Genomic DNA, 23,425 nt, shown 5'->3' on the forward strand with positions numbered 1-23,425 from the left:
CGAGGATGTAGGCAGAAAGCCCTGACGTAGCTGGGCAAGGATTCCGCCCCTAGAAGCTGGAAAGAAAATCTGCCTGGCAGCCCAACCCTGGAGCAGGGTGTTCTCAGGGTGCTCTCAGGGCTCTGACACCAGGAAAGGAAATTACAAGAGTCTCCCCATACTGAAACTGCTACTGCAAATGTTCACTCTCAGAGCTCCTGTGGCAAAGATCGGTGCGCTGGCTCTGAGGGTGTCCATATGATGCTCCTTTGGGGAAGTATGGTGTGGGAGGGAGGAGCGCTACAAAACCACGCACAGAGGTACATTCATAAAAGTGTATTCGGTGGACTAAAAGCCAAGCTCTAAAACATGAAGAAATTCCAATGGCAGTAGCATATCAGGCTTCGTTCAGCCCTGTTGGTGTCCTAAGCACCATATGCTATTTAGGCCATACTTGCTTGTTGTCTGTGACTGCCTCTGGGGAGCTGCGAACTGAAGACTAAGCTAGCGTACGGCTTGCTCTGTGCTCTGCAAACTGTGAGTTCACATTTCTGATGCAAGGATGGCTAAACTACATCCTGAAGTGGCCACAGGTATCAAGTTGTTCCACAATCCTGCCTTCACATTACTTGGGGTCCTCCTAGGAAGTAGCCTTTGGCTGACTCTGGCAGAAGGTATATGGTGTTGCTAAAATCCTGCTGAGATGTACAGTGGCAGACACGGGTGGAGTATGTACGCTGAGCATATCCATCTACTGCAAGAAGGGAAGGAAAAGCATGTTTGCCATGTTCATAGTCCTATGCCCAGGAAAGTGTTGTCATATATGCATGCAGCAGAGCTGAGGGTGTGCACACCCATGTGCTTGAATGCTAATATACACAATTATGTTTTGGAGGAGAAAAAATGAAGGAAAGGTCCTTCACACTTAAAATGCACAAAGTTTATCATGATCCCTAGACTTTATACGAGCTGTTCCACAGCTTTTTGTTGTTCTTGGAAATACCATCTCCCGCACAAATAAACTTTGTTACCTCTGTAGAGAGTTTCATGTTTATCCTAGAAATGAAATGATCTTTTTAAGTGACTGAGTCCTTCAGGAAGAGAACCAAACCCTTGAAACCTCTTCAGTCTTCTGCGGCAAGGCAGCATGGTGAGCCAAGAACAGGTCTGCTTATTAATACGGGTTTCCATGAATGTTTCTTCTGGAGGTGAATATTAGCTATAGTCATTTATGCTGGACATTTGCATTAGCTATTTTCAGTTTCACAGACAGACAGGTTCTGCATGTGCATGTGTCATTGAAAATCAGGTTCCATTGGGCATATCCTTGTGCGCACCTCTTCATCCTTTTGGTGCCCCACTTTGTTGGTCACAGTAGCGTATCCCTGTGGCAAACATAGATAATGCTTACTAGGAAAAGCGATAAATATAAGGTATTTAATGTATTTCTAGCCTTCTTTAATGTGTTGTAGCTGTGAATACAAGGGGAAAAGCAACACCATATGACCATGCTACTTTGGGAACGGTCTATAAACTGCAGTTAAAATAGTTTCAAGATATTTATGTGGTGCATAAATCACATGAATAGAGGTTTATCACAATCAGTAGGAATGCTGGATTTTCATATCACACATTCACTGCTTAGGATGATTAGCAGGAAATTTAATTTGCACTAATTAGCCTTAGGGGAGTAAGAAATTAACTTGATGGGTAAATTTCATGTTTTACTATATACCATACCAACATGGAAAAAATTGAGTTAAAGCCTGAGTTGAGTCCTATGCTGATACACTGGACTTCAGTTTTTCCAAATTAAATTAAAAGACTGTAGAAAATTAATATATGCATGGTGAGTGGGTGGGTTTTTTTAGGAGCTAGAGTCGTAGGATAGTTGTTCAACATATTCATTGAATTGTCAGCCACTTCCAGAAAGTGTGGTGTATTTTTGTACATTAAATTACATTAGTATCTAATATTACAGCACAAGCTTTAACAAGTCCTAATTTTCTGTATTTGTATATTTTCATTATGTAATGTGCATTATGACTGCATATGCAATATTCCACATTGTAATGCACAGAGCAGAAACAGTTTTCACAGAACTACTGTGAAAATGCCATATTTTTTAATTTACAACACCCACTTGCAAATACATTTTTAGGGTCAGGAGCCTTTGTTCGTGTGCTGGCAAAATAATTTTTTTAGAAATTACTCTCAAAAGTAAATGAGGGAGGCATGAGTCACCACATAGTCCTAATAGACAAGTAAGAATTAGGAACTAATAAACTCTAATCTTGCCTGTTGATGGGGACTTTTCTGTCTCATTCTTCCAAAACACAGTTTAGATCGCTTGGTTTTTTCCCTCTGTAAAATGAAGGCAATTTTTATGTATCCACCACTCAGAATTACTGTGGATTGATTAATGCATGCAAAGCAATCAGTCATTTGGTATGGAAGTATCGGTCTATTATAAACTGAAGTGTTCTGTCTTACCAGGCTTGTGGTTGCATCTGAATTTATCTGTAAAAAAGGAGATGGAAAACATTGGTTGCATACCAGATAATTGCCTTTGATGTCAGTGCTTCTGCTAGTTTGTGCATCTGAAATACACCCAGAAGCTCTCTATTACTATTAGGTATTTGGAATTAGACTTTGTAATACTTACCTGAAACTGCTATTGAAGTGAGAAGTGTGACTTCAGTGAGAGTTTTGGCCGAGTATTGCAGAATTGTCTACCTTGAGTCCATAGTTTGGGGTTTACGTGGTGCATATAAGCTAGTTCAAGTGTATGCTCAGACTTTCTAGCCTATGACGTAAGTACTTCTGGTCTAAGGAGAGATCTCAGATAGACCTGTGGGTAGTCTTGTATTGTGTAACATATATCCTATTGCATTCTCAGGTCCTTCTTCAGTCCCCAGGACTCTGATTTCTCAGCAGTAGCCCTCCTATTCAATTAAGAGTGTGTGGGCATGTGTGTGTATGTGTGGGTGGGTATATATAAATATACATGTACACACAGACAAACATATATGTGTACACAACCTCCCTATATAAATGTGCTTTGCCTTTTTGGGTGTATAAGTATATTTCTGTAAATGCTCACCACTTGTATTGATACATTTATGAGTAATATCCAACTTCCAGTCATAATTGACGCCATGTGGCTTTCTGTATAATAATTACTTTGGTTCAAAAAACCTTGCAGATGGTTTCAAGAGTGACTCTAACTCGCCATCAATGTAAAAAGATTAAATAAGATGAGCCCACTCCCTCTGAATGGTGTAAGCCATTTTCATTGATTTCAATGGGAGCAGGCACAACTTCATTTCTACAGCAGAGAACATGTATTATATTCATTAAATGAAAGTTTGATTTCATTGCGCTTAAAATTATTCATGTTCTGTTAGCAAATGGTTTGAGATTTTATAACCTAGAGCATTTGCTGAATTCTGCTTTGTATTTTCCTCACAGCAATTGGAAGGACCCTCATTCCTCGTTATTTTAGCACTGTCTTTGAAGGAGGTGTAACAGACCTGTATTACATTCTCAAGCACTCAAAAGAGTCATACCACAACTCATCCATCACAGTGGACTGTGATCAATGCACCATGGTCACTCAGCATGGAAAACCCATGTTTACCAAGGTAACAGGGAAGACTCAATAAAGCATGTTGTTGGTTTGGTTTTTTTTTGTTTGTTTGGCTTTTTTTTTTTTTCTTTTTTAGTGTGTATAAGGGTGAAAAATATTGGCTGTTGCATTTTTCTGGTAGACTGAGATTATTTCTAATACTGAAAACCCTTGAAGCCATTTAATTACTATTTTCTATATTCATTACGTGACTGGAAAATTCTGTGGGCATCCTCTGCAATCCTCCCGGAAAGATTGCAAGAGAAGCACATAATGCCAGGTTGCTAGAACCATCAACTGTATGTGAATTAAATTCAACCTGCCCATCTCCTTTTCTCTGGGCTTGATTTTAAAGCAACAATGAGCTTTCACATTGCTGGTACCTACCATTTGGGATGGTATGCTTTACCATTAATACTTACCCAGTCCAAGGACTATAAATCTCTCGGAAAATAGTGATTTAATACAGCAGGATGCCAGTCCAAAGGGCAATGAAGTCAATGGAAGGAGTCAATTGATTTAAACTGCTCTGGATCAGGCAGTTAGTGAATATTCAATATTTGTAATTGGTAGTGAATTATCTTCATGCATTGGCCACTTCTAGTCCTGTAATTAAACTGAGTGCCAGTTATTTATAAAAACAGTACCAAAAAGGTGGAAAATGCAAATTAAAACAAAGATTTTTTTATATTAAAAAAATCAGTAAACTCATTTTCAAAATGGAAATGTACCCTTTCGTAAATTAACAGGAAATTATGATTTTCCATCTTGTACCTGTTCATCTGTATGAATTTCAACCTTTGCATGGTGAAAAGCATGAAAGGAGAAGGGGCAGCAAGAGGAGATAACCCATCCGTGTTGCCCTTGGCCTGCCGGACTGTGGAGGTTTTAGAGTCAAAAAAGACACCAGCTGTTGGCAGCATTATGACCAGGGCCCACATGGCTTATGCTGGTTTAGTACGTATGTGAGACCCATCCCTTTGTAGTGTCTTCCCCAACATCTTCATGGCTCTTGGAGTGGGGTTCAAAGAAGAGGGAGAGGAGGCCGCTGGTGTGTGGAGCACTGGTGAGCTGGAGGTGTGCGTTTCATGGTGTCGTCATTCCAGCTCTCCCACCCCAGCCCCCTGTGACTTACATAGACACAAATGGAGAGAGAAGCAAAGAGAGCAGATATTCCTAGGTCGCATCTCTTGGCCACGAGGAGCTGTGAGTGCTGGCCCTGTGCAGAGGACGTGATGAGTGTTTACAGTAGCTGCTTCTTCGCCTAGCTCCCTAAAACAATTTCTGCCATTTCCCTTTGTGTTAGCTTCGATGCAATAGCAAATAAAAGGTGGGGGTTTTCAATCAGTAAACAAAACGCGCTTTTCTTGATTCAATTATTTTACTTATCATAACGGCACATTACAGTGTTGTTACTTTGGAAAGGAGACTAGTGTCCAGCAAGTCAAAGACAGACTAGCAGCAGGGCCCGGGCTGGGCGCACGCCCCGTGGGAGGGGGCCCACAGCCGCCTCCCATGGCACCGTCCCGCGTGCGCGGTGAGACCCTCCCTCCGCAGGCACTGCAGCCCTGGCAGCGCACGGCCCGCTCCAGCCCGGACGTGTCCGTTGCGGATTCCAATACAAACCTCTGTATCCCGGTAGAAAAGTTCAGGTGGGGATGTGATTTGGATTCTAGGAGAAAAATTAGGGGTTTTTATTTTAATGGCTGTATGTTTAAAATATGACTGCGTTAGTAAGAGCAAATTTGAAATAAAACACAGTAGCTGGGGGAATAAGGGAGGAAAGAATATATTGCTCTCAGAAATAAGTTAGAGCCAAATATTGTCTCAGGTGTGCGTGTGTAACTTCTAGCAGAGATACTGAGGGCACAGATCTTGTACCCAAAGGTAAACTCCCAACTCTCACAGCATCAGTGGTGGAGCAAAGCAGACCTCCCATAATAAGCAGCACTCCAGCGGACTGCGTAGCTCCTTAAATCATGTCTGAATTTGACTCAGTGAAATTACCACGAAGGGTTTTTTTAATGCAAAAATACAAACTACCTATATTTGTTAATAGCTGTTTCAGTTTCACAACTTGTAAGCTACAAATTCACTAACTTGTAATATAATGGGCTGAAACAGTTCTCAACACGTATTGAATCAGGAATCCACAGCTGCATTTTATTCATTTCCACATTTTCCTAGTTAGAGCAACTCACTGCATACTGCAGTATTGGACGAATATATAAAATGGCATTTCCAGGTTTTTTTCAAACAAATATGGCTAGAACATGCCTAAGAGTAACAGTATGAATAGTCTAGCTTGTCTTTAGAGGGCAAGAGGTCCTTGTAAAGTGTCACACACTTTAAAATTATTTTATCAAGGTATAAATAAATACTATGAAGAATTCAATACGGTTCAATGGCATGAATTAAATGTGGTAAAAGAAGAGACTGAAGCCATGTTTGTTTACCTGGCAGATGCTTCATTTTTTCCTCCAGGCAAAGGAAAGCTTTAGGAGTCCTCCTAAGTCTCTGTTTTCACCGTGTTTACTGACACTCCAACTTTATGCGTAGGCAAACTGTTTTTCTGCAGTTAGCGATGTGTATTTATATTTCCCGATAGATAGGCAGAGGCAAGCTTTGCCTTCACCACTGGAGCAGTGAGCACCCCGTGTTCGAACCGTTCTCTTCCTGCGCCCAACAGTGGGGCCATCAGCTGGATTTTATAGGTGAAGCCCTTGAAACTCAGTGATTTTAATCCTTACTAACAATCTCAGGCATTTCCCCGATTTGTATAAGCTTTAGGTTTCTTTTCAAGCACAGAGTCAGGTTTGAGAAACGGTCGTTAATAAAAGAGGAAGAGTTGTGAAAGATGCCTGGTGTTAGGAGAGCGAGACTCTGAGCGATAAGGCACAGCACCAAAGTTGGTTTTCATAGGTGCGAGCAGTTGAAATTCCTACAGTTAATAAGTGCAGTGAAGGGGTTAAAAAGCTATTGGTTAGTTTGAGAAATGTTCTTTTTTAGTTTTTTCCTGGCCTAGTCTAGAGCAACCACGTGATATACTGAATGCCTGCCAGCCTCTTTCTTGTTGATCCTCCGGAGACCATCTGTGCTGGGGGCATTGATTAGAGTGTGTCTGCTGGGATTACATCTTTTCTGTTGCCATGCCAACTAATCAGCTGATTTTGGTTACCACAGAAACAAAATGTCAGAGCTCACAGTACGGTAACATGAATTCGGCACAACAGAAAATGTTTTCTTAATTGGAGACCCTTTTGATTTTTTTGGATTCTATGTAAAAGGCAGCTTTAAAAAAAAAATAGAAAAGAGGCCCATTTAAAATAAGAACTGCACCAATTTTATTGATTAAAAGCAATGCTTAAAATTCTGCTCTACATAAGGAAATTAAATTCCTTTATAAGATGTATAAATTTTTACCACTGTGATATGAGGTATGTGTTTCAGTTTTTCTATTAAAATTTGTTAATGCCAGTGCATAAAATAAATCTGTTAAGAGCTGTGGGGTTTTGAGCTTAACAGAAGAAACATTTGAGAAGCCACAGGTATTATTATAAAGAAAATATTTTCAACCTGAAATATTTCATGTTAACTGGTCAGTAATCAGGATCTTCGGCCCCAACACAGTAACATTAATATAAAATGTTTTTCTTCTTGTATTAATCCTTATGTGTGCGCATGTGTACCTCTGTGTAATTTCTTATCATAGTGCAACTGATGAGACAATCAAAATCAGGGTCAAATGACAAAATAAGTCACATTAAAAATTTGAAGGCATCACTAAGGTGTGTTGAAAAGGGTAGATGAGAACCTGTTGCAAGATTCTCGTTCATAGGTCTACAGTAATTTGTCTATATAGTATGCCTGTTAAAACTACCTACATGTTTTTGCAGAAATAACTGGGAGGAAAAACTATGATGACATTAAGTGAACTGTTAACCAGAAAAGTCATGCGTTGCCCAAGTGGGAACTAGCCAAGTCTGAGCTGGGGCTTGTAAAAAGGCTCAACAGACTCAGCTGAATTTAGAATGGCTAGTTGCTCAATCAAATATGAGTTGTATTAAAATTAAATTTGCAGGAACCTTTTCTTTTGAAAGCCATCACGCCCTGTTTCCACAATATCTCTGTACCCTGCACTTGCAAGTTTAATTTGAATAGGAGTTGTAAGTATAAATATCCAACTTAAAGAAAAAAATCAACAACAGAGGGAGTTAATTTTCAGATCATGCATCATTTACAGTACTCCAGTCAGGATACCATGCTGGGCATGTATTTTGCACCTTAAAGACCACCACAGCTACGGTGTTTTTTCCACATAAGTTGTGGACAGTTGTTTAAAAGCCCCCAGTAATTTATTTTACTTTTCATTTCCAGGTAGTACCCACTTGCTGCATTTATTCCTCCCATATTGCCTCTCCTTTCTCAGACAAGACCCCTCACAAAGCCATGTGAGCCACTTTCTGTGAAAGCAGCTCTGTTGTCCACAACTGCAACGTCTTCTCTGCTCCCCTGGCTCTCAAACCTGCCGTGGCAATGTGGCTCATACAGCCCGATGGCAGACACCCCGTCTGGCTTTCCTTGGAAGGGCGGGGTTAGTAAAAGTAGATAAGAAATGACAAATAAAAATGGGATAAAATGCCTGGAAAAGACAAGAAGGAAAAAAAATGGAAAAAAATCAGGTTTGGCCACAGGCATTCAAGGCTCTGTGTACTCCAACTGGACATGAAAGGAAGGTTTATATGCCAAGCCGTTGTAAGGAAAGGGCAACATAAAACAGGCTGGGAATGACTGGTTCAGCAACTCGACATCAAGTGGGCACAGTTGCACCACAGCCACCTCCACTGCGAGGTTCAGTCATTAATTAGCAGTAGTGAACCACGAGGGAAAGAGAATTGATGCAATAAATAAGATTTAGCGCACACAATATTCTATGTTTATAAAATCTATAGTATTATAAGTTACTGTCTCCGTGAAGTCCTATGAAGTCGTTTTCCCACATTCATTTTTTCTCCCCAAGAGAAAGAAAAACAATTAGTCTAGCAGAGATGAACAATAGACTGCTGCTCTGATACTTTTGAATGTTGTTTAATCGATGATACAATACCATTGAAAACAAAATTCCTGGGAATTTATTTCATGCATTTTATGTATTCTAGGTATGCACAGAAGGACGTCTTATCTTGGAGTTTACTTTTGATGATCTTATGAGAATAAAAACATGGCACTTTACTATTAGACAGTACAGAGAATTAGTCCCACGCAGCATTCTAGCCATGCATGTAAGTAATCCTTTTTTCACTTGCCCTAATGCAAAGAGATGAGATTAGGTTTATGAAGAACTCCAGAAAATTTCACACCCAAGGCAATTAACTATAAATATTTTGTTTTGCCTGCAACTGCATCCATTTACAAGTTCGTTCATCATTCCCTTATTTCTCAGTGCTCTATTGTTGCTACTGTTGCTATGTTTTCATTTTGTTTTAGCACATAGTTTTCCTTTTAATCCCATTTGGTGGTCTGTACGATTTGGGCCCATAATCTGTTCTTATTGATATGAACTACACTAAATTCAGTGAATTATCATAATTGTAGGTATGAATTATATTTAGTCTTTAAATTAAATAGTAACCCTTGCATGAGAACTTATTTTCAGTAATTGCCATATATTTACTTAGAAACCCTTAGAAGTTTAATCCAGATCTTCTTTTTTCACATTTCAAGATTTTTTTTAATTGTAATTGCATGAAAGCACACACAATGGAATATTAAAATATTAAATATTCTACAGGTTGAAGTCAAACTATTACAAAGTAAATTGTTGGGGAGAAACAAAAAGCAGAGTCTTATTGCCACTTTCAGTTCTACACTGTAGAATCATTCAGATTAGTAGTGCTCCATATACCAAATTAATTGCAGGACTATGGTTTTATGGAGGGTAAGAACACAGGCCCAAATACATACCCATATTTTGACATGAAGTTACTTAGATATCTGTAGATAAAGATATATTCTTAGTGAGGAATTTTAAATAACTTAAGCAGGCTGGACTTTTTTGAAAATGTTGTTACAGGCCTGAAGAAAATACCTTTGAAAATCTGCCCCCGCATTTCTGTCTCAGAGTTATTTTAGAGGGCTGATCTTCTGAACTCGTCAACAGTATCCCATTAAGGGACAATGAGGATGGCCATGGGCAACAATATGTATTTAGAGGACCGCAATTCAAAGAGAGTAGACCAGGTTAGGCAGCAACCAGCAGGTATTAATTTTAGTAATGAGACTGATCTCATTTTAAAGAGGAGGCTGGTCTCACAGGTAAAGCCCCTGGCTAGGGTCAGAGAAGGACTGTGCTTGCATTTTTCCTGTTTAATTCTGGGAAAACAACTTAGACCAGAACGGTTCTCCAGCCTGTGCTTAATGCCACATATGTGATCAGCTCTGTTGAAGGCGCCTTGATGAGGTCTCTCTGCTTCAGTTTCTTATCTACAGTAAGAAAGCAATACCTTCTTTATTCCTGCCTTTATCTGCTTAGTCTCCTGGGACTCCCAGCCAACAAATGGAAGGCTCAAAGTGGACTGTGATCCCTCAGGAAGCTCTTTGGTGGGGCCCTGCTTGCTTGCACACCTTTGCATGATCAGACCTCCTAGGTCTGTCTCTTGAATGGGTAGGGACAGAAGGAAGATACTGGAAAACAGTCTTTATTCTGCTCCAATTTCAATAAGGTTCTGCATTTTCCTGTGCAAACAGAACTCTATGGCTTATGACATAAATTTAGCATCAATGTGTTTTTCCATAGGAATGGCATCTCTCTTCAGAGAACCTTCCCTGCACTCAACCAAGCACATAGAGGAAAAACAAATAGACAAAAAACAAAGTGAAAATTATTTTTTCCTCTGTTGTTTAGGCACAAGACCCTCAGGTGCTGGAGCAGCTGTCCAAAAACATCACTCGAATGGGTCTGACAAACTTCACCCTCAACTACCTCAGGGTAAGCATCTAGAGCTGATGATTAGTGTGAGTATTTTTTTAAAAGTTACTGTTAGCTTTGAGTCAAGGTAATGAGAGCAGAGCCTGTGTTGCTCAGGTAAGAAATGGACCTTACTCTTAATGAGGATGAAGGAGAAACACAGACTGTAATAAAGATGTAGCTGCTAACAACATGCCATTAAAAAGGATAAGAATTTTATCATGGAGTCAAAGCAATGTGTGAGTAGCCAATGCTTTTAAAGGTCTTTCTTCTCAGTTTTGACTAATGGCTTCATTTTTTGTAAGCAAGATGTTCCCCACCATTTTTCCTCTCTGCTTCACTGTTCCTGAGAAAATGGCAGCTTGTTCTTATTAAGAGCTGCCTGTCTTCTCCAGCTCTTCAGCCTCCCCACCTCGCCCAGGCAGAGGCCAGGCTGAGGGAGAGCTCAGCTCCAGCCCCGTTTGCAGCAGTCCCTCAGAGCAGTCCTCACTTCACTTGCCTCTGGGAGCCTGAGCTCCCTCCTCAGTCTTGCACTGAATCGAGTGTGGTTTTTATGATTAAATAATGCATTTGTTCCCATTGCTTTTTGACCCTTAAAGTGCATTCAAAGTTTGGAAGTTTATTTTTATTTTTGAAAGTATTCCCTGGTGTGAGCTTACAATGCATACACTGAAATATGGGTTTGTAGAGTTCATATTTCAAGGTTAAAATTCAGTTTTTTCTTATTTCTAGACATGCCATTAGTAGATAAAATGAGGCAAATTACTCAATGATACACCAAGCTAACTTGGCCAAGAATATCTGATTTTATTCCTTTGAATTGTGTGAGTAATTATTCAAGATGCTTTTTTAAGATAACAAGAACACTGGAAAATACAGTTGTTTTCAGCGTAATGTACAGCTGTACCTGATAGTCTATATTTTAGTTGCACTTCATTCAGATCTATGGTCTTTGTAGCACCATCTGGAGGGATGGAGTGCTTTCCCCAGAGTGTTTTGAACTCTAAGGGGAGAATTGTGCAGACTGAGATGTGTGGTAAGATCTCTCTCACTGTATCCCTACAGCTTATAGACAGCCTGTAGTTGTCCTTACTTTCCCAATATGATAAGCCATTGCTGACTGTTGTTTGTGTGGTGTTAGCGTAAAAGTTACTGTTCAAGAGAGTCTGAGTTGTGCAGGGCAGGTCTGCTGTAGTGTAACTGAAAGAAGAATAAGGCATAAAGCCTCAGAGGAATAATACATTGCATTAGAATTTTTCCATGTATAAATACAAGAATAATATGTGTATGTTGTGCCTATTGTATTCTTACAGTTAGTTTAGTCTCTGGTTTGGTAATGTCCCTATAGCCACACTGTTGTTGTCTCGTGGTGAGGCATCCTAGAGCACGTTCTCCAGAAATCCTCACTGGGGGTTCCTCCTCAGTCACGCCAAGTTTTGCATTACACCCTCGTGGCAAACTGGGCAGCAAGCAGTTGGCTTAGGTAGCCTATTTCCATATTTTATTTCTGAATTTTCCTGTGGCACAGGGCATTGCCCTTCTTTTGATGTCTTAATCCCTTTAGCACGACCAGACGTGCTGGCAAACGCTTGGGCTGGCCCACACCAGCTGCAGTACTCGGTACCTGTCCCCTGCGAGGCTCGGAGGGCCATGCTGAATTTGCAGCGCTATCTCTATCACTGACCCCTTACGGGTCCTTTATGGAATATTCTGTAATTACTGAATGTGACAATGCAGATGAGAAAGGCAGGGTCCCTGTTAGGACGCAGCTGGCATCAGGCACCCGTGCTGCTCCCCCCATCAGCATCAAAAAAAAGAAAAGAAGGGGGGAGGAAGAAAAAAAAAATCCTCAGAAAAAGAAAACTGGGATCAAGATAAGCGCTAGGGAGATGAGCAGTGAAGTGGAAGGGGATGAAAAGATGAAGTCTTACCTTTTTTTTCTTCTTCCAGACTAGTTTTGTTAGCTTAACAGTCAACATTAGGTCTCTGGGTGCAAAGATTCCTCAGGCTCCCGCTGTGATGATTCCAAAAGGAAATCTTTTTCTCCCAAGCCAATCTTTGTGTCTCTCTTTCTTGTGAGGAATTGATCATTCTGCTCTTTTTAAAGATGTGCAGCTCATCATGGGAGCTTGTATTAGATGATATAATTCCATTTTGATTCGCTTCTTTCCCAATTACTTTCTTCTGTTAATTTTAACATGGAAATCCTTTCTAAACTTGGGATTGTAAAATCATATGTTAAAAAAATATGGTAAATGCACTTAGGTTTAAGGTGTTTTGTTTTGTGGGGTTTTTGTTTGGTTTTTTTTGAGTCAGCATTTTATGATATTTTATTCAGTCTTCTCAGTGTTTAGTAATTAGCACTGTTACATGGGTTTGAATAAGGATTTGAAACTAAGCATAAAAATGATTTTCATTTTTTTTCTGCTGCACACAGCAAAGGCTTGTGATACTCATAAGCGAAAACTTCACTGATGGGCAGAATTAATCATTTTTATTCTCCAACGTGCACACAGCAGCAAGCTGTGCTGCAGTCTCTTTAAAGGCAGAATTTAAACCTGGGTTTCAGATGGTTGTGATATAAAGGTACAGCCTGGATTTTTTACACTCTAGACATCACAGAATGCTAAATCATTGCTAGTTGGGATAATTGCAGTTGCTGGCATGTAAACCTCCATTCCAGAGTGCCACATGCCTGTAGAGCCACAGCTTTGGATGCGTGCCCCCGTTTGTCTTCATTCACTCCTAGTAAAGCTGTCCAGCATAGAAGAACATTGATTTTGTAAATCACATTTGATACAAATTTAAAATACTATTTTCTTGAATCCTGGAAATGAAATGTTTTGTCCTGTGTCATTTGCCAAATGCTCTTTCTCCCTGTTTTCTCTGGCTCTATATAAAACCATAGGCTTCCTTTCATTCTAGTTACTAGTTTGTTTTGTTCCAGCATAATTGATTACCTCATCAATGGGGTCAGCATACTTTGCTGTAGCTGCTGACTAGGAGTTGAATAGGCTGTCTCAGAAATAATGAGCAAAACCTTGTAGGTTTTAAATTAATATCAAGCTTTTTAAAATGTAATTTCTCATCAAGTAGTAGATATTACAAACTATCAGATAATAAGGCCATTACCTGTATCCTAGTCTCAGTCGGTACGAGTCCAGGAACAAGCAGGAATCCCATACAGAGTTTGAAGATGGAGATAACACTTAGAAGAACAGTTTCTACCAAGCTACAATAATTCAGTCCCCACACATTACCTTCTTCTTTCTTTCCTATGTAATTTTCTAGTTGCTCAGCTATTTTATTTAGATCTTCAATGCATAATGGATTTGAATGTACTCTAAAAACAGTAGCTTTATACCAGCAACACTGTTCACAATTTGGAGCTCAAATGTTTCCTGCTGCCTTCTATAAAATTATGTATTCTCTCAAAATTTCTGACATTATAAAAAAGCCAGCCCCTACTGTCAATTAGGCAGGACTACCTGGTCTGAGCCTTGAAATATAGATGTATCTTGCCCAGCAGGTTTTCAAAATTTGTCTCTGCTTTCTTGCGCTAGTTGGGTTGGAGCAATTTCTTAGTGCTCTTCCCCAGGTGTAGCCATTGCATCCTCCCCATGCTGTGGGTCTGCTCTAGTAGCCAGTTTATTGGTGTTAATGCAGCCAAATCTGCATCTGCCCTTTGCAAAGTGAGAGTTAGCATGGCAGAGCCCTCCTGCTCTGTGTCAGGAGAGGTATCTAGGCAGGGGAATGCACACTCCCATTTCCCCTTGCATTCTGTATGGTTATATTAACCAAGGCTTATCTGAGCAACAAATTATCCAATTTGTTTGTTTTCTGTATAAACCAATAATGAAGTGTTACTGTTGCAACACAGAGGACAATATTTTCTGAATCCCCACTTTCACTGATTTAGTTCCTCACTAGACACTTTTGGATTTCTTCTGCTAGGAGGATAACATGAATTATTTAATGGGACGCAATTTTCTAAAGGCAGTACTTACATTGCAATCAAAAGCCATTTGTATGTATACCCATTGTGTATGCAAAATTTTCTTTTGCACATGCAAAATAGACATGCATGCAACAGCTTCCTTTAACGTGCAGGGAAATTTACTTGTCTAAATACGGTTTTATGCATGGAAAGGATATGAACTTAAATCATTTGGGAGCTAGTTTGCTCCTAATATGTAACCAGTTTGTGGCAGCTATCTGGTCAATATTTTACAGCTGGTTTTGTATCTTCAGTGAAGAAGGAGAAAGATTACATGCAAGTCTGTTAAGGGTGCAAAGTCAGGTCCTTGTGGAAAAGAAATGCTATATTTAGTCACCCATGCAACATGAATTTGTTTCCCTTTGTGAGTTACATTATGTCATCATCTTCTAACTACATCGTCATGCCTTGTGTTTCCCACAGACTCCCCGATGCATGCAGTGCACAGGATGACTAGCACTCACTCAGTAGCAAGTGCTCCTCCAGTGCTACCCATTTCCTTGTAGGCTTTTCTGCCTACAAGTGTCGTTCTAGCATCTCAACTGCAAGTGTTAATGGCTGCATAGCACCTGCCAGCTGAAGAGGCATTGTCATTCCCGGTGTGCACATGTGGCATTGAGGCACGTGGATGAGCACCAGGGCACTCAGAGGGGTCAGCTAAGTGGAGGTGGCCATTCTGAGAAAGCAAGTGCCCGATTTTGCAGAGCACTTGGAATTTAATCTCGTCCCATATACTAATAACAAAACTATTGCCGTTGGATGCAGTCCGTTCTCTCAGGCTAGCTATATGGTTGAAAAAGGTGTTTCTGGGAACACATTGGTAAAAATGCTTTTTCCATGACTTAGTACCACAGTAGAGCTCGGGGGCAGGGGCAGTTTGTTAAAGCAGCATTGGGTTACTCTAAGCTCATCCTTTCTTGTTCTGCAGTTCCCTGCTTCATACTTCTGCCACGTTTCCATGTCTTTAGTAGATATGAATGAAGTCCTACAGACAGCAACTTCATCTACTTTGTGCTGTGCACTGAATGGGGCGTGTTAGGGAAACACAGTATGTGATCATGTAGCAAGATGCTGTATCCTAATGGATATGAATAAGAAGTTCTATTAAGGGTTCACAAGCACTCAAAGGAGGGGGTTTGGATCATTTAATCATTCTGGAGCTTTTCCTAGGAAAGCTGACAAGATTTTAAAGAATCCTCAGAACTGGGGATGCTGAAAGCAGACACACTATTTTGTAGACTTTGTTCCTATAAATGATGGAATTTTTCAACCTAAACCAATTCAGCTTGGGGCAGCTCTCCCCAGGAAAATGCAGTCAAAAGCAGAGGGTTCTTACAGAAGGATTCAGATGACTGTAGCTGGCTATCTGTAATCTATCTGTGCCAACTATAATTAGCTGATTCTGCCAAGGTTTTCTGGTAATGTAATTTCTTAGCATTTATTTTAGTAATGATCACAGTGGTTTCTGTTCCTCTCTTTTATGCATCTAATGCTTTATAGACAGTCTTACATGTTACTTTCAGAATAGTAAATGAGAAGAAATGTATTGTTTGCAACAGCTCATACAGTCAAATGTTAGCTTTTCACTTTTTTAATAAAGACACAACATCACAGAATAGTTATATCAAGAGTTATTCCATCGTATGCAGGAAAGATCAGAGAAAACAATACAGCAAAATTTTTAAGAAAGAAGTGATCAAGATGGAGTGGGTGGGAGAAGGGAGCAGGGATGGGAGAGTTGCAGAAGACAGGACAGGTAGAGAAAGAAGCACCAACTTAGAAATGTTCTGAAGACAAGATGGAATCTGAAGGAATCTCTGGATAGGACATGGGTTGGAAAGATATCATTCATATTGTGAACAATAATAGTGGTGTGCTTTTCATCCATTGATATCTAAGCATTTTATTAAAACAAATTAAGTGTTTTATAGATGGGAAAATTGTGGCACATGAGAAGCAAAAAAAGATGGAACAAACCCGATAGCATTTAAAAAAAAAAACGGATGGCAATTTTAAACCAGACGTTGGAGAGCACAGTGAGCACTTCTGCTTCTCATGGCTCGGAAACAGATTTTAGTGTCTGTGGATATCAGGAATTTCAGAAGTCAGTGAAAAATGAGGAATGGGAACAGAGTGCAAGTGATTGGAGAACAAATTGGGATTTTAGTAGAAATGCCAAATTTTACCAGTATTCTGGAGATGGTAATGTTCAGTCTTCACACAAAGGGCACTACCAGGCTCATGAGTATCAGTTAAGAAGAAAGATATACTGTGTATGAACACAAACCAGCTACCATGCCCACTGGACATACAGACTATATGACCTTTGAAATAAAATTAAGGTGTGGACTAATGGGAATGGAAGGATGATAATCAGTGATGTGAGTCCTTGAAGCATCCATGAGTAAGAAATCAGAATGAAGTTAGGTTGGAGCAGTTTAAAAATAAAAAAGTCAGAAGGGTAAAAGGGAGAAAAAGAGAGACAAAGGCAAAGCACTAGCCATATAAAAACAAGCTACAAGATTTGAACTAATAATGTTATTTCAGAGAAGAAAAAGGACGAGGGAAAAAAGTCCAAGAACACAGCCACAGGCTCTCTTTTTAGAAGACCAAATTAAAGCTTGGACTAGTATGCAGTGCAGTCATAAATAATAATAACTATTAATTAAGTTTAGGAATGAGAGCTGCAGAGGTACGATTTGTATGAAGACCTGAAAACGCCAAAACCAGCTTCTTGTTCAAAGCAATGAAAACAGCAAAAATTTTAATTAGTTTTTTAATATTGAATATCCATAGGTGTTGGTGCAAATTGTTATGCAGGGAGGGGTGGGTGCCTAGAAGGGGTCAAGAAATAGGCTTTAATGCAAAGCTGGTGGTTCAAATCTTTGTTCTTGGAAGCAGTTATTTTAGAACCTGAAATATTCATTGTGGAAAGCTTATGGCAGCCCTGTGGTCAGCTCTTGATTTGGAAAGTGAATGCTATACCTGTGCCTACCTCGTGTTTTTAATCTTCAGAAAGATTATTTCATGAGTCTGTTTATTGTGATATCGCAAGCAACTAGGTCATATAATCTTTTTTAATAATTTTCTATACATAGTTAACTTTACTAGTTAGCCTGCTTGTCCCTTCCCCTTCCTCTGCCACTCTTTCTATAGGTAAAATGGCGTTACTGCTTACCCGTCTGCTGGATACACCTTCTTTGATGCATCTCAAGATCAAATTTGGCTTTTCCGTGTCAACATATGTTGGAGGTTGTTTTGGGTTATTGAGTTTGATCCTATTTCTAGGATGTTCCTGAAAAGCTCTCATCTTTCTTTTGTGATGCCCTGATCCTTGTCTGTATGGAGGATGCCTCCCCACTTTGTCATTAAGTCTGTCTGTATACTTCCACTTCTTCTTCTGTAATCTCACCATTTTCTATTCACAACAGAAATCCTAAAACCCAAAACCTGACTCTAAACAGTAAAATAGAACAAGCATTTCAAAAGCAAATAGTAGTCCTGGGTTTTTGTGGGTTTTAGAGACTGGCACACACAAAGCTAAATTTGTCCTCTAGTCACCTCCCTTGCACTGGTGCAAGCACTGTCAGAACTGGGTCAGGAGACTGGTCTGATGAAAAAACTAATCTAGTCCTTTCCACCCAAATTATGACCATCTTTAATAGCTCCCTGAGGGCTACTTGTGTTGGGCAGGGAAGAAAGCAGCAGTATGGATTCATATCAGCTGGCTTCTCTCTTGAGGTTGGACCTCATCTCCAAATTTGCCAGCACTGAAAGGAGAAGACAGGTGCTGGGGAATCGTACAGATCCTAAGCTGTAAATTTGCCTTTCTTACTTCTGGATCTGAGAAGATTATAGCAGTTGTGTCTGACCTATTATGGCTTCACACTGCTGTAAATTTATTCACTTCAGTAGAGTGACTACTGACATTCAGCAGTACAATTTAGAGCAGACTCTTGCTCATACCAGATTACCATAATTTACAAAACTTGAATTGAAAACAAAATAAGCAGAAAGAGAAAAGGTTGATTTATTGCACTGGTTTTGATTGAAAAACAAAATTCTATCTATATATGTACATATGGATATGAACAGAACACATGGTTTTATAGGTTCCCTCTAAACAATACTATTCAGTAATTTACTGATTAATTGCAAATACCTTCCATTTGTACTAACCTATTAGAAAACTTTTGGTAAACTTTTTCACTGTTGATGTACGCATATATGAATATCAGTGTCTATCTGATGGTCATTAATGTGCAAATCTGTGCATTGCTTATCATTTGTAAGCATACCTTCTATTCATGTTAAAGGAAATACCAACAGGTGTATCAAATTAATAAACAGAAGCCCATGATTCTGTGTTTACCTTACCTAAGGTAGACCCATAGGATGTAATGTGGAGAATCCACAGGCAGTGCCGATGAGCAGAGGTGCTGAACCAGACCTGTACTGATGCATACATGAGGCTTGTGAGCAGAGTGGAGGCAGAAGACATTATCGAAATGATAACACAGGTGTCCATCACAATTGTGTCATTTCTGGTACTGTGTTCTGCACAGCTAGAAAACTGTTATACTGAATATTCCTCCCTACCCCAAATCACTTCCTTAATCATGTGCCTTGTTACCTTTTCTAGTTGGTGTTGCTGCCTCACCATTACTTCATAATAAGGCAGCTTGTTAATCAAAGATCCAGTTCAACATCCATTAAAGTCAATGGGTGTATCTCCTTTGATCCAAATGTCATCTCATACTTTTTCATTTATTCAGAGGTCTTTTATACGCGTAAAATCCAATTTATTGAAATTAATTTCTCCATTCCCTTGGGCAATTTTAGCCATGAAAATGCCATGCTTCATGAACAACAGTGACAACAACTGGTTATTTTTATTGCTTGGTTTTTTGTTGTTTTGTTTTGGAGTTTTGTGACAAAAGAAAATTAACTTGATTTAGGCAGAGATTATAGTTCTTAGGTGAGCCCAAAGGAAAAAATATCAACTTGGGGATCTGATTCGAAGAAAGGGTTTAGGACTAGAAAAGAATGAAGGAATACAAAAGAATAGTGCTTTCATAGCAAGACAGAGAATTTTCTCATTTTATTAATCATTCAGGCAAAACTTAGAGCTGATTTAATTAAAGGACTGTGCACCATTTCTACCCAAGATAAGATGATTTTACTAAAGTAAGTATGAAGCACATGAAAAAAAGCCCACAGCCGTATTCGCTAGCCTAAATTTCATAGCATCTCATTTCTAAAGCAGGATTGGACCCAGCTATGCTGGATCAAAACCTCCAAGGAAAACACAAGCGCTGTCTGAACAAAATGGTGTTGGTGATTAGGCAGAGATCACAGTAGTCTCCAGAGCAGACCTTGTCTCACTCTGGTGCTTCGCTGCACCAGCTTCATCAGGAGTATTACCACTCCATATACCACAATGTAACGTAGATCCCAAGTCTACAAGAGGCAGAGGTTTCTTTCTAGAGAGTTTCCAATCAAAGTAATGAAATATAAAATGGAATAATCTTCTGATAGTTATATGCAAAGGAAGGAAATAAAGTTTCAATCTTCTAAACATGACACCGGACTTTTCCACTGATTAGCTTTTGACAAGATGTATTAGAACTATGGTGTAATTTGAAATACTTTAGCCTATTTAATAGCACGTCTCTGTCTTTTATAACTCTCCCAATATTGTGGTGGTATTCCAGTGTATCCTTGGATGCCTTACTGATTTTCTTTCCCAGTGTGTTAGATGAAATGTTCAGCCGTACAAAGGAGAGAATATCATATATTCTATTGCTAAGTGCCCTTGAACAATGTAATTTTAAAAATTAATTAATTTTATGAAAATAATTGCAGTAAGAAACAGAACATGAAATACAGCTTGCTCATTACAATAGCTAACAGTGTAAGGAGAATGAAAAATTATTCAGAACAAAATGTATATTCTTGGAGTCTTTCAATGTTATCACCGAAATCGTATTCATGACAGGTTTTTTTTCTTTTGTGCACCTTCTTGGTGGCTAATTGTATCTTGAAGACCATCTGGTCTCTCTATTTCTCAGCTCCTTCAAATTCTTTCTAGTTTAGTATAAGGATAGGTTGGTTCCTATAGTCTTATTTTAATATTTAGATTCCTACTGTGGGCCACTGCTACCTAAAGTAAGCTTCCTGTTAACTGTAATAAATGGTAAGGAAAAATTTTGTTTTCAATTATACAAATACACGAACAGGAATAACATCTCAGAAAGCATTGGCCTTTCTCCAGAGTGGGTGCAGATCTTCTCCTGTGGTATTTATGTATTTCATTACCTTTAGAAATACAAGGTACAAACACTATCAGATTAGTCAGTGAACTTCACAGCAGCAAAGGACATTTGGACACTGTCATATTCTGACCTCCAAGGCTTGCTCCAAAGCCTCTGCCAGTCAGCCCGGTTCTGCTGAGACCACAGGGAGTAGCCGTGGACTGCTCGAGACTCTTCTGAGTACGAACCCAGTTTAGAGCAAAAAGGCTGCCTCCCTTCTAGACCAAAAAAAAAAAAAAAAAGGACCACAAAAGCTTCAAGAGCTTTCTTTTTCACTTACTACTACAGCAGGGATTAGAAGTACATGAAGCAAGAGGAAAAGCAGCAGAAACAAAATCTACCCACGTAAGCCAAAGCACTGTAGCCCCCCAGGGGGCTTGAGAAGGATGCTGTCAATGAAGATGCTCTCAATTCTCTGCTTACGCTGTCCTCCCACGTTTCTTGCACCAAATTCTGCTAAAGACCGTTTCCTTAAAGAGGACGGAAAACCAGACAAATCATAGGAAGGGTCAAAATATAAAACAAAATACATTTTTTTAACACTGATTGGTTTGAAGTGGTATTTTAGGCTTTTTTCTCTCCATTTCCTTTAAGTGAAATTAAAGAAGAAAGCAGCTTTTTTTGACACCTGCTATGAAGGCAGTTCTTGGTCCTTGATAATCCTTTGTTTAAATGGAAGTTGTGGCTGCTTAGTTTTTCTTGAGATGGATGTATCGTACCAGCTTTTACCCCTAATTTATATTCTCACACAAACCTAAAGGGAGCTTACATTTTTAAATTCCAGTGTTTGATTTCATTGTTCAAAGTTTTGTTCTTTTATAGTTTCTTTCTGGACAAGAATTAGATTAGAAAGAACTTCAGAGGGTATCAACTGCAAGAGGGTTGTTGATTTTAGTGGAATTATACTGAGTTATAAAAAAATCAGGCCGAAACAGGGGAAAAAAAACTTAGAGGAAAAGTACATGCATTTAATATTCTTCAAGCTTGCTTTGACAAAGCTTTCAAAATGTGAGCTGCTTAAATTTTGCTCACACTCATTTCTTTGAGGTGCATAAACATATGCTTTTCCAAATGATTAATACAGATCATCTTTGCTCAACTTCCTACTAGTAAGGCTGGAATCAAGTTCTTCAGACAGTTGTCTGGGGCTAGTTATAGACACAATCCAAAAAGCTATTCATCTATATGTGTAATCATGGAAGGTGATGTATATAAAGGTGAAAACAACCATTTGTCATCACAATCTAGCTTAAAGATGATCTATGCCTTGGGAATAAGGCAATATGGGCAGTTTTTCTTCTCATTATCCATTTTAGTCGTATCTGCAGGGGCTGTCAGAAACATGCATTTAATAACACTCAACTCTGTTTTAATAAATAAGGCTGTATGAATCTATAGAATGTCATAGAAATTGTGATTGTGCAGAAAAAGCCTTTGGTGATCAAGAATTCAACCTCCCTCTTGGGAGCACTCAAAAAAATTAAACAAAACCCAAAGGGATTAATCTATGATAACTTTTTTGGTTTTTGCTTATCACATAGATATTTTTACATGAATATAAAATTCTGTCTTTTCCCCAGTTTTAGTGGAAAACACCTCCCTATATTAGTTGGCCATTTCAAGCAGTGTGTTACTGAGGCAATGGGAAAGTCCAGGGAGTGCATCTGTGGTTGGTTATCAGTATTAAACACCTTGAATGAATTGCGTAGCATCAGGAAAACCAGATGACTTCAGCCATCCAAAAAGTACAAGAAAATGCATTGCCTGCAGGCTCTTCCAGCTATTATAAAATAGAAATAATTATGAAAAGGGGAAAAAAGTTCATCCGCATACATTTACTAAAGTATATGTCCATGACATCATTGAAAACGTTCCTGAAAGTTCTAGCATAGTAAAGCCATTTCCTATAATGAATTTTGTTATGCCTTCTCATATTTTCTGTGAACTCCAAAAATCTAGATCTGCCTGCACTCCCATCATCATAGTATCTGATCTTTTTGCAATTTCTAATTTTTTATTCTAGCAATATTGTTATAAAAGCCATTATACCTATTGCACAGGTGAGGAGCTTTAGGATGCTCAGAAGGGCATGAAGCCACAGTCAGACTTAGGGCTTCACTGCAGCCTTCAGCTAGAGGCTTATCTTTGACTGGAGTTCATTGCTTGGGACACCACAGGCATGTGTGCCGTGCCGGTTTCAGACAGACATCCTTTTGTTTATTTTTACAGCACAGCACTGGAGGTGGTAAGTGATGCCTGGCTTTATCTGGTATTCCAGAACCCTTGCACAGAAATCTTGACATATGGGTCAATGTCATCCTTAACCTGAGGGAGTTCAAAGCCTCACCTGCTGATGCACCGTGAACAGACTAAAAAAAAAGTGGGTGCTGTGAGCAACCTATTGAAGCTGGGCCACGGTGCAACCAGGAGGGCATGGCTCCTTGGGTCAGAAAGGAGAGTACAAAAAGGAGTCAGATTGTCTCAGCTGGTAGGGAGCGGGGCTGACTAAGAATGAGAACTTCTGTGCTCCAGTCTTTGCT

General features: G+C 39.3%; 1 protein-coding gene across 3 annotated transcripts in view; it reads left to right on the forward strand.

The window, feature by feature from the left end:
• The window catches only part of LDB2 (LIM domain binding 2), a 228,361-nt gene that overhangs the window by 171,721 nt on the left and 33,215 nt on the right, over positions 1-23,425 (forward strand). For all 3 annotated transcript variants that reach the window (XM_075709211.1, XM_075709212.1, XM_075709213.1), the window contains exons 3-5: positions 3,451-3,623; positions 8,767-8,889; positions 10,512-10,595. In XM_075709211.1, coding sequence (XP_075565326.1) covers positions 3,451-3,623; positions 8,767-8,889; positions 10,512-10,595 — 380 coding nt within the window. The remainder of the gene's footprint in view (positions 1-3,450; positions 3,624-8,766; positions 8,890-10,511; positions 10,596-23,425) is intronic.

Source organism: Pelecanus crispus, chromosome 4 (genome assembly GCF_030463565.1).
Source record: "Pelecanus crispus isolate bPelCri1 chromosome 4, bPelCri1.pri, whole genome shotgun sequence".
Classification (NCBI taxonomy): Eukaryota; Metazoa; Chordata; class Aves; order Pelecaniformes; family Pelecanidae; genus Pelecanus; species Pelecanus crispus.